Source organism: Microcebus murinus, chromosome 12 (assembly GCF_040939455.1).
Source record: "Microcebus murinus isolate Inina chromosome 12, M.murinus_Inina_mat1.0, whole genome shotgun sequence".
Taxonomy (NCBI): domain Eukaryota; kingdom Metazoa; phylum Chordata; class Mammalia; order Primates; family Cheirogaleidae; genus Microcebus; species Microcebus murinus.
Genome location: NC_134115.1, coordinates 63,629,438 through 63,645,657, shown reverse-complemented (window position 1 = coordinate 63,645,657; position 16,220 = coordinate 63,629,438). Strand labels below are relative to the sequence as shown.

Here is a 16,220-nt window from a genome sequence, read left to right as displayed (position 1 = left end):
CACAGTGTATAGCTAGAAAGTGGAAGAGTCTGCATAAGAACCTTACCAGTCTTATTCTAGAACTATCTCTTAACATTTGTAGCCATATTCTACCTCAGGGGGATCTAATGAAGTAAAACCATGCAATCAAGTGAATTTGGATGTAATGTCATAGCTGATTGGTTCTGGATCCCTTGAACTTAAGGCTGGAACTTGAGCTGCTTAGTCTTGTGCCAGCCATTTTATTAATCCTGCAATAATACAAACTGTCATTCTACTCAAATGTTTTAGTACTCGCATTTATAGCTTTTTGACTTTTTTTTTTTTTTTTTTTTTTTTTTTTTTTTTTTTTTTTTTTTTTTTTTTTTTTTTTTGAGACAGAGTCTCGCTTTGTTGCCCAGGCTAGTGTGAGTGCCGTGGCGTCAGCCTAGCTCACAGCAACCTCAAACTCCTGGGCTCGAGCGATCCTTCTGTCTCAGCCTCCCGAGTAGCTGGGACTACAGGCATGCGCCACCATGCCCGGCTAATTTTTAATATATATATCAGTTGGCCAATTAGTTTCTTTCTATTTATAGTAGAGACGGGGTCTCGCTCTTGCTCAGGCTGGTTTTGAACTCCTGACCTTGAGCAATCCGCCCGCCTCGGCCTCCCAGAGAGCTAGGATTACAGGCGTGAGCCACCGCGCCCGGCCGCTTTTTGACTTTTTATAGTTAGGCCCAGGATAATTATGATAGACCAGGAGACCAGGAGAAGTTTTATTTATTGCAGAGGTACTTAACCTACTCATGTGGGTGCGACTGGAAGGCAGAATTATTTGTGTGGCATGCGGAAAGGGCTTTAAGAAGAGTTGTGCTGGTTCAACATAAAGTAGGCTATTTTCTAAGATAGAGTTTAGCTTTTGGGAAGATAAAGCTGGGGAGGATAGATGGGGTCACATTATGAAGGACCTAGCGTGTCATGCAAAGGAATTTCTACGGTGTATGAGGTGTAAGAACAACTGAAAACATTTGAGTCTTGGTCAGATCAATTGTCAGTCATTGGTCAGATCAATGTTTAGAGAGAGCTCTCTGGTGATAGGCCAGTGGATTAGAGAGTAGACAGTGGAGACAAGGCAAGAATTCCAGTGGAGAAGGTATTGAATCTTAGGGTAGAAATAAAGGACTTCTTTAAAGTAATGGCCTGGAAGAGGCAGAGTTCAAAGATTTTGTGTCCAAGTAGAAGGTTTGGATGTAAGTTGAATGTGTAGAAGGGGAGGAGGTGCAAGATGATATGGTTATGCCAGAGTTATTTATTACGGTAGCAGCTTAGCTGGTCTTTATTCTTTATCTCTCTGTTATATTATACTTCCTTTTATCCTTCTTTTGGGGGTGGGTATATAGTGTTTGCTGTTTATATCTAATCTGAACTTTTCCTGGTGTTCAGAAGGGTGGTATTTACACTCTTGTCTATACCCGGTGTATCTAATCCTGATCTTTACCATGTTTTTCTTGCTCATGAAATGCTCATTACCCTCCTTGGTGCATATCTGACTCTTACCTATTTTCAAATATTCATCTTAGATTCATGAAACTTTTTCTGTTAAGGCTGCATTAAATAATAACATGGGTTTTCAAACTATGCTTTGTTTTACTAGAGGTTCCTCAGGGGCTTCTAGGAACCAGAAGCTTCCCATTAGATACAAGGTATTGCTCTAATAAGTCTGTGTTGTTCTACTCACAAAGAAAAAAAAAAACATTTCAAAAAGTTTCCATTTAGCACAGTGCTTGACAAAAGTTGCTCAAAAAACCTTGTTGCAAAACCAGTGGCAAGACTGTTGCCTTATTGTTAATGACTCCATTTGTAGTATTTCTAGACCAAACTGATTTTTTTGTACTTTTGAATGGTATTATATTTTCTACTTAATATTTTGATCTTTTGGCGTAATCACACTGTTGGTGTTGATTCTTGATTATGTTTGAAATAAATGTTAGAGTAATGTAAGTGTTGGAGAATACCAGCATTGTTTTATCATTTTTCCTTATCTTTATCCATTGTTTTTAAATTAATTATTTTCATTATAGTACTCAAGAATGACCAAAAAAAGAAAACGCCAAGATGATTTTCAAAAGGTAAAACTAAAAGTTGGTAAAAAGAAGCCTAAGTTAGAAAATGCTACTACTACAAACTTTAAAACGAAGACTATACATCTGCCTGAGCAACTCAAAGAGGATGGAACACTTCCAACAAACAATAGAAAACTTAACATAAAGGTAAATTATAAATCTTGTTTTGATAAAAATAAGATTTTCTTGAAATCACGTAGAATGTTATGTTTTTGTGAAAAGTTGTTTTAACTCTTAGAGTAAGTAGTAAATAGTTTGCCTAGTCTCATAGGGTTTATTGATGTTTGGAGTTCATCTGTTACCCATATCTGATCATGTAACTTCATCTTTCTCACTTTCTTAAGAAAGGTTTACTAAACTAAAAGCACAGTAATTTCTCCCTAGTGGACTTATTTGATGATTTAATATGTATCTTTTTTCAGATATAATAATTCTTATGTTTAACTTTTTGATATCCTTGATGCTCAGGTTTTTCATGAATAATTTTCTAACTATTTTTATAGTTGATTAAGATAAGATCCTGTCATTTGTGAACCATATAGCACATAGGTTATTGTATATACAGTTCATAGTAAATGCTTGAAGTCAGTTGAAGTTTGTGCAGTAGCTTTATAGAGGTATAATTTACACATAATAAAATTCACCCATTTATAATATACAATTTAGTGGGTTTTAGCATATTCAGTATATTTGTAGTTTTGCTATCACCATATTCTAATTTTATAACATTTTTATTACTCCAGAAAGAAACCCTTTACCTCTTAGAAGTCATTCTTCATTTCTTTCTCCCTGCACTAGGCAATGACTACTCTGCTTTCTCTCTCTATAGATTTACTTATTTTTTTTTATACTTTTTTTTTTACCCTACAAGAACTTTGACTAATAGATTTACTTATTCTTTACATTTCATATAAATGGAATTATACAATACGTAGTCTTTTTGTTACTAGTCCTTCACTTAGCATAATGTTTTGGAGGTTCATCCATGTTGTAGCATGTATCAGAACAATACTTCATTTCCTTTGTATTGTAGAATGGTATTCCATTGCATTGTTGTGTCACATTTTGTTGAATACTTAGCAGTTGATGGACATTTGGTTTATTTCCACGTTTTGGGTTTTATGAATAATGCTATTATGAACATTTGTGCACAGGTCTTTATGAGGTTCTGTTTTTCTAGTTTTGTTCTTTAAGCTCTGAAGTTTAAATAATACTAAAAAGATATTTGAAATTATGTTTTTTCCAAAGGTTATATAAATTATTGCACAAATAAAATGGTCAAGCAGTATACTCTGAATAAAATACTCTGAAAGACTATTTAAAGCAGAGAGAAATGGCCTATTAGATTAAGAGTCTATAAATGCACCATTCATAATGTTTGGTACATAGCAGGTCTTCGATATATGGTGGTGATGATTGTTGTCGTTTTAAATCATAGAGTGCCTAAGCCTGTTTGCAGGTTAATGTAAAAAAGAGAAAGTTCTAACTGAAAATTATGTGATATTTTTATTAAGCTAAAAATATTTTAAAGATAAAACTTTCAGATCTTAATAAAAGCTAAATAATATTTTAAAAATACTTACTGAAGCAGTTTCCCCAAGGAGTGTCAGTTCATTAGTATAGTTTTAGTTAGCATGTTTATTTGAAAATGATATAATGTATATATATATATGTATACATCTAAAATCTGTATTTTTATTTATAGGATTTGCTGTCACAGATGCATCACTACAATGCTGGGGTTAAACAAAGTGCTCTTCTTGGACTTAAAGACCTTTTGTCTCAATACCCATTTATAATTGATGCACACCTTTCAAACATATTAAGTGAAGTGACTGCTGTGTTTACAGATAAAGATGCTAATGTACGATTAGCAGCAGTTCAACTTCTTCAATTCCTGGCCCCCAAAATACGAGCTGAACAAATTTCTCCATTTTTTCCTTTGGTAAGTGCCCATCTCTCTAGTGCCATGACTCACATTACTGAAGGAATTCAGGAGGACTCTTTAAAAGTTTTGGACATCCTGCTGGAACAGTACCCAGCTCTAATTACTGGCCGTAGCAGTATATTGCTTAAGAATTTTGTAGAACTTATTTCTCATCAGCAGCTGTCCAAAGGACTGGTAAATAGAGACAGATCCCAGTCCTGGATACTTTCTGTAAATCCTAATCGGAGACTCACTTCTCAGCAATGGAGGCTGAAAGTCTTAGTGAGACTCAGTAAATTCCTTCAGGCCTTGGCAGATGGATCCAGTAGGTTGAGAGAAAGTGAAGGACTTCAGGAACAAAAAGAAAATCCCCATGCCACTAGCAACTCCATTTTTATCAACTGGAAGGAACATGCCAGCGACCAGCAACACATCCAGGTTTATGAAAATGGGGGTTCACAGCCAAATGTCAGTTCACAGTTCAGGCTACGGTAAGAAGGATTTCAGTTATGTCCACACTCAGTTTTCCTATATTGAATTATAACTGCTGACCATTGATGGCTAATGGTGGGAAGACATACAGTTGTCTTTCATAGTTTTCATATAGTCATTCATGATTTGATTTGCTTTACTGATGGGAGGAGTCATTTGAAAGTATATTAACTTACTAATTTCTAGTAAAGCCTAATGAGAAGTAAAACTTGATAATCTCTGTTGGCTTTGTCATCTTAGAATTTCATTTTTCTTACTAGTCTTGATCAATGTAATTATCAGTTCATGGTGCTTCATTTTGCTGTACTGTGTATTTAAGATTTCAATTAATCAAGATTTAAATTAAGCAAGAGAAATATTTTTAATCATTTAATTATTTTAATCATGAAGTTTTTTTTTTTTTCATTCTTACCCTTTCTTATTAGGTACCTGGTTGGAGGACTAAACAATGTGGATGAGGGTCTGTCATCTGCTGAAAACCTCAAAGGATTTATTGAGATAATAATTCCATTGCTAATTGAGTGCTGGATTGAAGCCGTGCCTCCACAACTAACTGTTTCGGTTAGAAATGGTATAGAACGAGAACCTCTACAGGTTATGCAACAAGTTCTTAATATTATTTCCCTTCTGTGGAAACTCTCTAAACAACACGATGAAACCCATAAATTGGTGAGAGAACTAATGGGTTCCTTATTTTCTTAGTAATGCCTTTTATTATAAGTGGGAAGATTAGAAATCAGCTTTTTACTATGAATTGATTTTACATTTTCCAAAAAATAGCCCAGGTTTTAACTGTAAACTTGTTTCTTTCTTTTTTTTTTTTAAACTACAAGTTAAAATAGTTGTGAAGTTATTTGAATATATTTAGTGTTTTTTAAAGTGAAATGCATAACTCAATACGCTTGATTCCATTTGTTTTTATTAGGTATAATTCACAGTAGTGTTACATGGCAGATTGATTATGTAGGAACATTCTAGTGTCTGAAGCTCTTTTACAGGATTAAAAAACTGCTTATTAATAGTCTCTTCCAGTTTGTTCCACATTACCAAGTTTAGCAGAAATGGACTTCATAACCAGCCTCGAAGTGGCTTAAGTGTTGTGCTGTAGTGGATGTAGTATATAGTGTATGCTATGCAACTAAGGAAGAACAAGCTGTGAGAATAAATTGGTGCTAAAGTAGTATGGTAGCACACCTAAAAAGGGCACCTGCAGGAGCAAGACTAAATCTTGAAGCGTGTAGTTTATTGAAGAATTCCTGTGAGGACTTTTGACTAGGTAGGTGTGAATCCTTGAAGTTGACACTATCGAAAACCAAGAAGGCAGGGTTTTTTTTTTGTTTTCTTTTTATTTCAAGCTGAAGTTTAGAATAAGTCAATATGCTGTAAAAATTAGACTAGCGATAAATAGTATTTGATAATCTTGAAAAGCATTATGGAATTATACTAAGTTATGTATTTCTTTTAAGAGCTTATTGTATTGCTAACACATTATTCAACATCTGTAAGGATTTTTTTGAAATGCTTTTTCAAACAGGATAGCATTTTATTGAATACAGTTTTGAGCCTTTATGTCTTATGATTGATAGTACACATTGGCAAAAAGTTCCTTATGGTTAGAGGTATAGTGTATGATTTTGAGAAAAGCTTGCTTCCCATAAGGCAATTTAATTTGTAATGTAGCTAATAATAGTAATAATTTATATAGCTCCATAGAAAAAAAATATATTATCTGCAATCTTGAATGGATCTATTACCATTTGAAAGACTAAGAAAATAAAAGTAATGATATTCAAAGTGGACTTGGAGTACTAGTCTTTCCATCATTTTTAGAAACCTGAAAAATAAAAATTCTAAGCTGCTTTGGTGTTTGGTTACATACGAGTACCAATAAACTTTTTTTTTTTCTTTTTTGAGACAGAGTCTCACTCTGTTGCCCGGGCTAGAGTGCCATGGTGTCAGCCTAGCTCACAGCAACCTCAAACTCCTGGGCTCGAGCAACATACTGCCTCAGCCTCCTGAGTAGCTGGGACTACAAGCATGTGCCACCATGTCTGGTTAATTTTTTTTTCTGTATATATTTTAGTTGTCCAGCTAATTTCTTTCTATTTTTTTTAGTGGAGACAGGGTCTCGCTTTTGCTCAGGCTGGTCTTGAACTCCTGAGTGCAAAGGATCCAGTGGCCTCGGCCTCCCAGAGTGCTAGGATTATAGGCGTGAGCCACCACACCCAGCCACTAATAAACTTTTGTTATTGCTTTAATAGTAGCATTTGTATTTAGACAGAATAGTAGGACTAAATACAAAATCTGCAGATTTTCATTAATTGTGCTAGTTTTGGATCATATACCATTTGAATTAACACTAACAAAGGATCTAGGTAGTGCTTTAATTTTATGAGTATTTAAAATAGTATGCTTTAGAACTGTTCTGTGTTGTTGTAATGTAGCTGCATTTATTAGCAGTTGTTGAACATAGAATACTAAGTTTAAAAGACTACATAAACTGTTGAAGACCAGTGTACTAAATTGAGATGCTATATAAAACTGAAATAAACTGAAGAGGATAGTTAATTCAGATAGGAATGGTATTTAAAAGCATCCACTGGTATAATTCTTTTAATTTACCTTGGCAGATTTATGTTGAACTGTAATAACTTGATAAGAACCATTATTTTAGAAACAAAGTATAAAAATATAAATTGTTAGCTGTACAAAATGACATTTAAGTGTATTTTAATTAATTATCTTTTTTGCCATTTCCACTGTTCTCTCCTTCACCTTCGTTTGTTGACTACTGATTAAGATATTTGGTGTTCCATAGAGGTGGTACGAGTAAACAAAAAAAAAAAAAAAAAAAAAAAGATATTTGGTGATCTGTTAACAGTCTAATCTCTAGGAGGAACAAAATGGCATTTGTTGTTGGCCTTCAACTGAAATCACACACCATAGGCTGAATTATAACTCTTTTCTTTCAGAAAATCTATAGGTTTTTCTATTTATAAATTGGCATCTGGGTTGGGTACAGTTAAGGACCACTAACTTGCTTACTTTTAAGTGTTAGTGCTACTTAATGCAGTTTAGTTTGCTAGTATTTGCAACACAGTTGAGAAATTTGATTTGTATTCAGGTAGTGTTTTCTTTAACCTTTTTAGTAATTTAAAACTTTGATCCTTGCTTTGAAAAAGAAATCTCAAGGTACATTAAATCTTACTTGCAATGGTTGAGTACTCAGATCCTTACTAGGTTGCTTATTTGCAATATACTGTGTGTAGCCATAATGTATTTAAAATGAAAATATAATTTAACATTAATTTTTTAATTTACTGTGGTTTTAAGGTCCTCTATTAATAGTGTCAAGGTCAGTATTATACACTGTAAAAACTTTGTTGCATTTTAGCCTTGTATTTGATGCTTGACTTGTTACTTTTTCCCTATATGTCTCGCCATTATCTTTTTCCCATGAGGATCAGAATTTGCATGTATGCACTGTCAGATGCAGTCATGCTTTTTGAGGCATTTGTTCAAAGATTATTGGGCATCAATAAATGTGGCTACTTAAATTACTTAAAATTTAAAATTCAATTCCTCAATCCCACTACATTTCAAGTGCTCAATAGCTACATGTGGGTAGTGGTTACTATATTGGACAGTGTAGATATAGAACAGTTTCATCATTGCAAAAAAGTCTTTTGAATAGTTCTGTTCTAGGCTCTGGGGATATAGAAGTAAACATGATTGGTAAAGTGCTTGGGGTTGATAGATAGTAATCATATATATATAATGTCAGTATGAAGAAGAAAGACGAAAGTAAAGCAGGGTGTACAAACAGCATGTGCTAGAACAGTGATGGAGGCTAAATTAGTTAGGTTGTCAGGAAGTGCTCAGGATGTTACAGATTGATGAAGGACACGTCTTGTGAAGGCTGTGGGAAGAACATTCTAGGCATAGGTAACAGCAAGTACAAAGGCCCTGACGTAAGAATAAGCTTTGCATATTTGAGGAGTGGCAGGAAGTGAGGTACTAAGAGAATGGTGGAACATGAGGGAGAAAATGAGTGAAAATGGGCAGATCATGTGGGCCTCTGTGGTCCCTTGTAAGGAGTGTGGATTTTAACCTGTGTGGCGAAAAGACATAGGAAGGTTTTGAGTAAAAGAGTGGCATGATCTGCATTATGTTTATTTAACTTTAATAGAATTTACAAAAATAGAACACTAATGAATTCCCATGTGCTTACCATCTGCCTCTAGCAACCGTCAACTCATGGATGACCAGTCTTGCCCTACATATATTAGGTTATTAAGTATGAAATGTCTAATTTCCTTACGTACTAATGACAGTTGGTATCTCTGACATTTCACTTTGACACTTCTTGTTTTATCTTTATTGTGATGGTACATCCTTAGTCTTTCAAACAAATGTTTTGGCTTGTGATTATCTTTCAAAAATTATTTTAGGACAATTTTTGTGAAACCAGGGATAAGTTAAAGATTTGTGTTATTTTCAAATATGAGTTCTGTCATGGAACCAATGCAGTACTGACAGCTCCAAATATCAATGAAGTATTTGGGAAGGGTGTGGCTAAAGAACGCACAGTACATGGATGGTTTGAGAAGTTCTGTTCTGGTGATTTTAATCTTGAAAATGAGCCGTGTGGACGACCTGAGACCAAGGTGGCTAATGATGAACTGAAAGCTGTATTGGAAGGGAATCCATCTCAATCTATGCGTGAATTAACAAGGTTTGACGTTACCATTCCACCAATATTGGACCATTTGAAACAAATTGGCAAGGTAAAGAAGCTGGATAGATGTATACTGCATGAATTAAATGAGCATCAGAAGAGAAATTGTCTTGAAGCTTGCCTTTCTTTGCTGTCACGACATAAAGGCAAAGCATTTCTACACTGTGTTGTTGTATGTGATGAAAAATGGATTATTTTTGACAATCGCAAGTGTTCAGAACAATGGTTGAAAAAAGATGAAGTGCCGAAATAGTCCAAAACTGAATATTTATCCAAAAATGCCAATGGTGTTTGTCTGGTGGCCCAGCACTGGTATTATTCACTACAGCTTCATGAAACCTGGTCAGTTGATTACAGCAGATGTCTACTGCAACCAGTTGGATGAAATGATAAGAATGCTTGTGATTAAGCAGCTGAGATTGGTCAATAAAGGTAGGCCAATCCTCTTGGAAGACAATGCTAGACTGCATGTTGCACAAACAAAGCTGCTCAAACTATAGCCTCTGGAGTTGGAAACTCTTGTCATCTGCTGTATTCACCAGATCTTGTACCAACTGACTACCACTTCTTGCAAGGAAAAATACTCAATTCTCAACAAGCTGTGGAAAACACCTTTTGTGATTTCCTCGCCACTCGCTCTGAGTTTATTCGCTGCTGGCATAAATAAACTGTTATGATGGCAAGTCCCGGCGCGGTGGCTCACCCCTGTAATCCTAGCACTCTGGGAGGCCGAGGTGGTATATCAATCAAGGCCAGAAGTTCGAAACCAGCCTGAGCGAAAGCAAGACCCCGTCTTCTACTAAAAATAGAAAGAAATTAACTGGCTAACTAAGAAAAAAAAAATACGTAGAAAAAAAAAATTAGCCAGGTATGGTGGTGTATGCCTGTAGTCCCAGCTACTTGGGAGGCTGAGGCAGGAGGACTGCTTGAGCCCAGGAGTTTGAGGTTGCTGTGAGCTAGGCTGATGCCACGGCACTCTAGCCCAGGCAACAGAATGAGACTCTGTCTCAAAAAAAAAAAAGGTAAAACTAAGTCGATAGTTTAGGTGCATACTTTGATTAGTTGTACCACTTGTTGTTTGAGATATAATAAACTACACTTTTGATTTGAAATTGGACGTTGCCTATTTAGTGACCTATTTTACTTATTTATACACACACACACACACACTCATTCCCTTACCCCTTCCTGTATCATTTGGAAGCATGATTTATGTTTTAAAAGATCACCCTGGTTGCTCTGTGGAGAACTGACTTTGGGTGGAGAAGAGGCAGGGAAATCAGTAGGGAGGCTGTTATGGTAATCTAGGTAAGAAATGATGGTGGCTTAGAGTAGAATGGTAGCTAGTGGTTGAAGTGATGAGAAATAGTTGTGTCCAGGTAAAGCCAGGAGTACTACTGGTGTGCATAAGGAAAGAGGAGTCAAGGATGATGCCAGCGTTACAGTCCAAATGGCAAGGTGACTGTTAGAAGTCCAAGAGGAGATGTTAGAGTATACATTTATATACAGAATCTGGAGCTCAGGCAGAAATAGTCCAAGGACCGTTATCTGGAAACGATTAGAGGTCAGGAAGAAGAGAAGAACCCAGTAAAGGATACTAAAGAAGAACAACAATTAAGCTGAAGGTTGACCAGCTGTTCTAGTACTTCAAGTCCCACATCCTAGATAACCCCTCAATCTCCTACAGAATGGAGTGGTTAGTAACCCTAGAAAGGAGGAAATAAGACTATTCTAATCTGAAATTAGAAAGACAGTATTTTGACAAGAGGAAATGATAAATTCACCAATAAATACTGTTAAAGTATTTTAGGGAAGTGCATTGCTTTGTGAAACTGGTAAAAACCTTTTATGGAAACTAATCAAATTGCTGGGGAATAGAGTTATGGCATAAATAGAATATCATGGAGACAAACTTTCTTACGTATTTTACAAACATTGCTTAGTGATCCAAATTCAGGATTTTGTTAAATCACATTTGCTCTCCTATTTTCTGTCTTAAACAGCAGATAAAATGTTAGTAAAAGTAATAATTAAGCACCAAGGATCTGTGGATGAAAATTGAATGCCCTAATAGTTCATTCTGATTTTGTAATTATATATCCACTGGCAGACATTATTTGACAAATTATCAAATTTCTGCTTCAAGTTTTATTGGTTATTTTACCTTATATTTTGTTGTAGGTTTTCTAATCTTTGCTTATTTTAATAGGAGTCATGGCTTCGAAAGAATTACCTTATTGATTTCAAACACCATTTTATGAGTCATTTTCCATATGCCTTAAAAGAAATAACCAAGCATAGAAGGAAAGAGACAAATAAAAGGTATTGTGATTCTTTTTCACTATATAGAGTTAAAAAGATGTTTAACCTGAAATTATCTTAAAATAATTAGCCTTAATATGGAACTTTTTCTACATTGTGAGGTTTTTATATTCTAGATTTTGTGAAAATAAATAAAAATAGTACTGTGGCTGATTTTAACAAGCTACTTTGAACCTTGAGATTAACAGTTTTTTGATTTTTTTAAGTTTGTAAAATGAATGTACAAGGTGAATGTATCTACTACGTAAAGATGAATTTAATAAAAGTTGTCGAGGGAGGTGGTTTATTTGGTCATGCACTATGTAATTATTGAATCTCTAAGCAAAAGAATATCTTGAGTGTTATCTAATTCTGTTTTCATTTATAAATGAGGAACCTGCTAATGAAACTAGTATAGCATCCTGAAGAAGAGGGATAATTGGAGAAGGAGCAGAAAGAAAGGGTGGTATATTAGGAGATGGAAGTTAAAATGCAAACATGGAAATTATTTAAAATGTCTACCTGAAGTAAGAGCAGATAAGTGTGAGAGCAAGTTATGTAATAAATTTTGACAAGCAGGTACAAGCTAAAACACTAAAACTGTAGTTCCCACAAATGAGCAAACACTTGCAAGGGATCCTAAAGTCTGTCAGAAGGTTCTTAAATATAGGGTAGAAACTAGCTAGAGAATCATTGAAGTTCTGTGAGCAGGGTTCAGAGGATGTGCTTGGAAGTAATACGGCTGTTGCAGGCATATGAATTTTTCATTCATTCACTAAGTATTTATTTTGGCTGCTTACTAGTGTTGTAATAATCTGATATCTTAAGATATACTCCTCACTTTCCTAAATGATTTCATTCTAAATCATACGAGAGTGTATCAGGATCCAGTCAAGAGACAGAAACCACACCAATAAAGAATTGTTAAATGGGTATACAAGGGGACTGTAAGGTATTATGGGAGTAGTAATTGCAGGAAGCAGCTGTTATCTCTAGAACTGAGAGAAAAAAGAAGGGAAGAAGCTTGGAGGGAGGGAGTCAGAAGTCTGACCCCTGAGAATGGGGTGCAGCTCTGTTGGTGCTAATGTCTTAAGCTCAGAGATGGGGCCCTATGGGACTAGGGGCTCAGTACTGTGCAACAAGAGCTGTGGGTGGCTGGTGCTAGTGTTTCTTAGGAGCATGGTGATGGTGGTTCAGTGTTAGAAAAACTGCAAACTGGAATCAACTGTGGCTACTAGAACAAACCACTAATGACTTGAAGAGCTGCTGATTGACGTTGGCAGCAATAGGAAGCAAAAGAAAACCTAGGAAGCAAACAGAGTTTCCATCTTCCTCCTACAGCTTTCTAGTCTTTCTACCACCCCTTTATTGTCACAGCCTAACAAGAAGCCAGCTGCAAAGGAAAAAATGTGACTCAGAGTTCCAGCCCCAGGATCACAAAGCAGAGGGTACAGGGTAGGTTTGAAGCTAAGAAACACTAGCTCAATGACTGGTAGGAGGAGAAGTGAATTTACATATGTAACACAAGGCAGTGTAAGTATCATTATTAAAACTATACAATTAAGTGCCATAGGATCTTATAGCAAGAGACGATCACTTCTTGTTAGAATAAACAGACAAAGCTATATTGAAGAGTGGTGTTTGGGCGTGGAAATGATTTCAGCAGGCAAAAATGAAAGGGATAAGAGACTATTCTAACTGGAGAACATAACATACAAGAAAGCTATAGCGTTAGATAATGGGTGGAGAACGAGGTCCTGGGTCAAACATGATTTCTGCTCTTTACTGGCCTTGATGCTTGAAGTAATTTCTTGTCTTTGGAGTTCATTTATCTGTCATCCTTGATCCTTTTGGCATTATAGACTTTTGATTGGGTCACATGTGTTTCAGAAAGATTAATTTAGGGAGTTTCTGGAGTTGGAGGGTGCTGAGTCAAACAGACAGTTTCTTGAGCAAGATGTTAGATTTTTTTTCCCCCCACGTATACTTTTCTTATTAGAGCAAAGGATTTTTTTCTGGGATTTATGGATAGGCTTCAGAAAGTCCATGAACTCTTGATACACGGATGTAGAATTGTGTGTGTACTTTTTTTTTTGGTAAGGAGTCCCATATATAATTTTCATCAAAATGAGATTAAATAATGGTTAGGGTATTTAGAATTTAGTAGACTGTTAAATGTAAATAAATTATCCAAGAGTGTATGGGTATACCATCATTCAACAGATTTATTGGACACTTAATATGTGCAAGGCATTTACTGTACTAGGTGCTGAGTATTTGGTGGTAAAGGAAGTAGGTTGGTACTAGTTCTCATGGAGTACAGTCTAATGAGAGAGATGTATTTATTTCCCTTAATTCTTTAATCAGTGACTGACTGATAAATACAATGAAGGAAGGGTTTAGGGTCAGATAGGAGTGTATATTATAAGGAGCTGGTCCTGATCTTTCATGGGAGGAGGACTGGCCTAGGGAAGGCTGCCCTGATGAAGTGACATTGTGCTGAGATATAAAAGGTAAAAAAAAGGAGTTAACTTGTTGAGGAGGTTGAGATGGCAAAATTGTGGGATTTTTTTTTTTTTTTTTTTTTGAGACAGAGTCTCACTTTGTTGCCCAGGCTAGAGTGAGTGCCGTGGCATCAGCCTAGCTCACAGCAACCTCAAACTCCTAGGCTCAAGCAATCCTTCTGCCTCAGCCTCCCAAGTAGCTGGGACTACAGGCATGCGCCACCATGCCCAGCTAATTTTTTGTATATATATTAGTTGGCCAATTAATTTCTTTTTTATTTATAGTAGAGACGGGGTCTCGCTCTTGCTCAGGCTGGTTTCGAACTCCTGAACTCGAGCAATCCGCCCACCTCGGCCTCCCAGAGTGCTAGGATTACAGGCGTGAGCCACCGCGCCCGGCCAAAATTGTGGGATTTTTAGTGAAGATGGATTGCCAATATAACACATTTATTCTTTGTAAGTTTCCCCTAGTGATTGATTTTTTTGGGACTACACGCTACTCTTGTACTTCTGTAAGTAAGTACATTAAATACTTAGCAAATAGCTTACTGAGGGTAACACATGTCACAGAGAAGCCAACAGTGGTCTAGACCGGTGTTCCTCACGCTTTCCTATACTGCCAGTGTATTTCTAACCTGATGTCTAAATGTTTTCATCTTGGGTTGAAATACAGAGTTAAAAATGATATAATATATTATTTTTAAAATTTTATTTACTTGTTTTTTGAGACAGAGTCTTGCTCTGTCACCCAGGCTAGAGTGCAGTGGCGTCATCATAGCTCACTGCATTCTCAAACTCCTGAGTTCAAGCAATCTTCCTGCCTCAGCCTCCTGAGTATCTGGGACTAGAGGCGTGCGCCACAGTGCCTGGCTAATTTTTCTGTTTTTAGTAGAGACAGGGTGTCGCTCTTGCTCAGGCTGATCTTGAACTCCTGAGCTCAAGCAACCTTCCTGCCTTGGCCTCCCTGTATGCTAGGATTACAGACATGAGCCACTGCACCCACCATATATAATTTATTTTTATTGGCGTAAAATATATATAACGTTAATGATTTAAACCAGTGGTCCCCAACCTTTTTGGCACCAGGGACCGGTTTTATTAAAGACAGTTTTTCCACAGATGGCAGGGTGGTGGTGGGGGGGGATGGTTTCTGCATGATTCAAGTGTGTTACATTTATTGTTAAATACAGATGAAACTTTGCTTTTGCTTGCCGATGCTCACCTCTGCTGTGTTGCCAGGTTCCTTACAGGCCACAGACTGATCCTGGTTCATGGCCCGGGGGTTGGGGACCGCAGATTTAAACCACTTTTTAAGTATATAGATCAGTGGTGTTAAGTACTTTCACATTATTTTGCAACCATCACTACCATCTACTTCCAGAACTTTTCTGTCATCCCGAACTGAAGCTATGTACTTAATGAACAATAACTCCCCATACCCCTTTGTCACCAGCTCCTGGTAACCACTGTTCTACTTTCTGTCTCTGAATTTGCCTATTCTAGGTACTTCATGTAAGCGGAATCATACAGTATTTGTCCTTTTGTGTCTGACATAATGTCTTCAAGGTTCATTCATGTTGTATAGTGTGTATTGGAATTTCATTATTTTATTTTTTAATTTTTTTTTTTTTACTTTACCATATCGTGGGGGTACAAATGTTAAGGTTACCTATATTGCCTTTGCCCCACCCAAATCAGAGCTTCAAGCATGTCCATACCCCAGATGGTGCACACGGCACCCATTAGTATATACCCATCCCCTCCTACCCCCACCATCTGCCGGACACGCGATCAATTTTACTACTATATGTGTCTTTAAGTGTTGTCATTTTTTAAATAGACTTTGTGTTTTAGAGGACTCTTAGGTTCACAGCAAAATTGAGCAGAAAGTACAGAGAGTTCCTATACACAGTCATGTGTCGCTTAACAATGGAGATCCATTCTGAGAAATGTATCATTACATCTGAGAAATGTGATTTTGCCATAGGAATATCAGAGTGTGGTGTACTCCCTGCCTTCACACATGCATAGCCTCTCTCTCACTGTCAACATCCTGCATTTAGTAGAGACCCATCTCTAATTAGAGACCCATTTCTATTTTCTGTAAAAATAGAAAAGTTAGCCAGGTGTGGTGGTATGTGCTTGTAGTCCCAGCTACTTGTGAGGCTGAGGCAGGA

The 16,220-nt window shown here is 36.4% G+C and overlaps 1 protein-coding gene across 4 annotated transcripts in view; it reads left to right on the top strand.

Moving 5' to 3' along the window:
- TEX10 (testis expressed 10) overlaps positions 1 to 16,220 on the top strand; it is a 47,068-nt gene that overhangs the window by 2,078 nt on the left and 28,770 nt on the right. For all 4 annotated transcript variants that reach the window (XM_012768971.2, XM_076008875.1, XM_012768972.3 and 1 more), the window contains exons 2-5: positions 2,040 to 2,228; positions 3,787 to 4,499; positions 4,926 to 5,169; positions 11,448 to 11,560. In XM_012768971.2, the coding sequence (XP_012624425.1) occupies positions 2,049 to 2,228; positions 3,787 to 4,499; positions 4,926 to 5,169; positions 11,448 to 11,560 (1,250 nt within the window). In that variant the 5' untranslated portion in view covers positions 2,040 to 2,048. The remainder of the gene's footprint in view (positions 1 to 2,039; positions 2,229 to 3,786; positions 4,500 to 4,925; positions 5,170 to 11,447; positions 11,561 to 16,220) is intronic.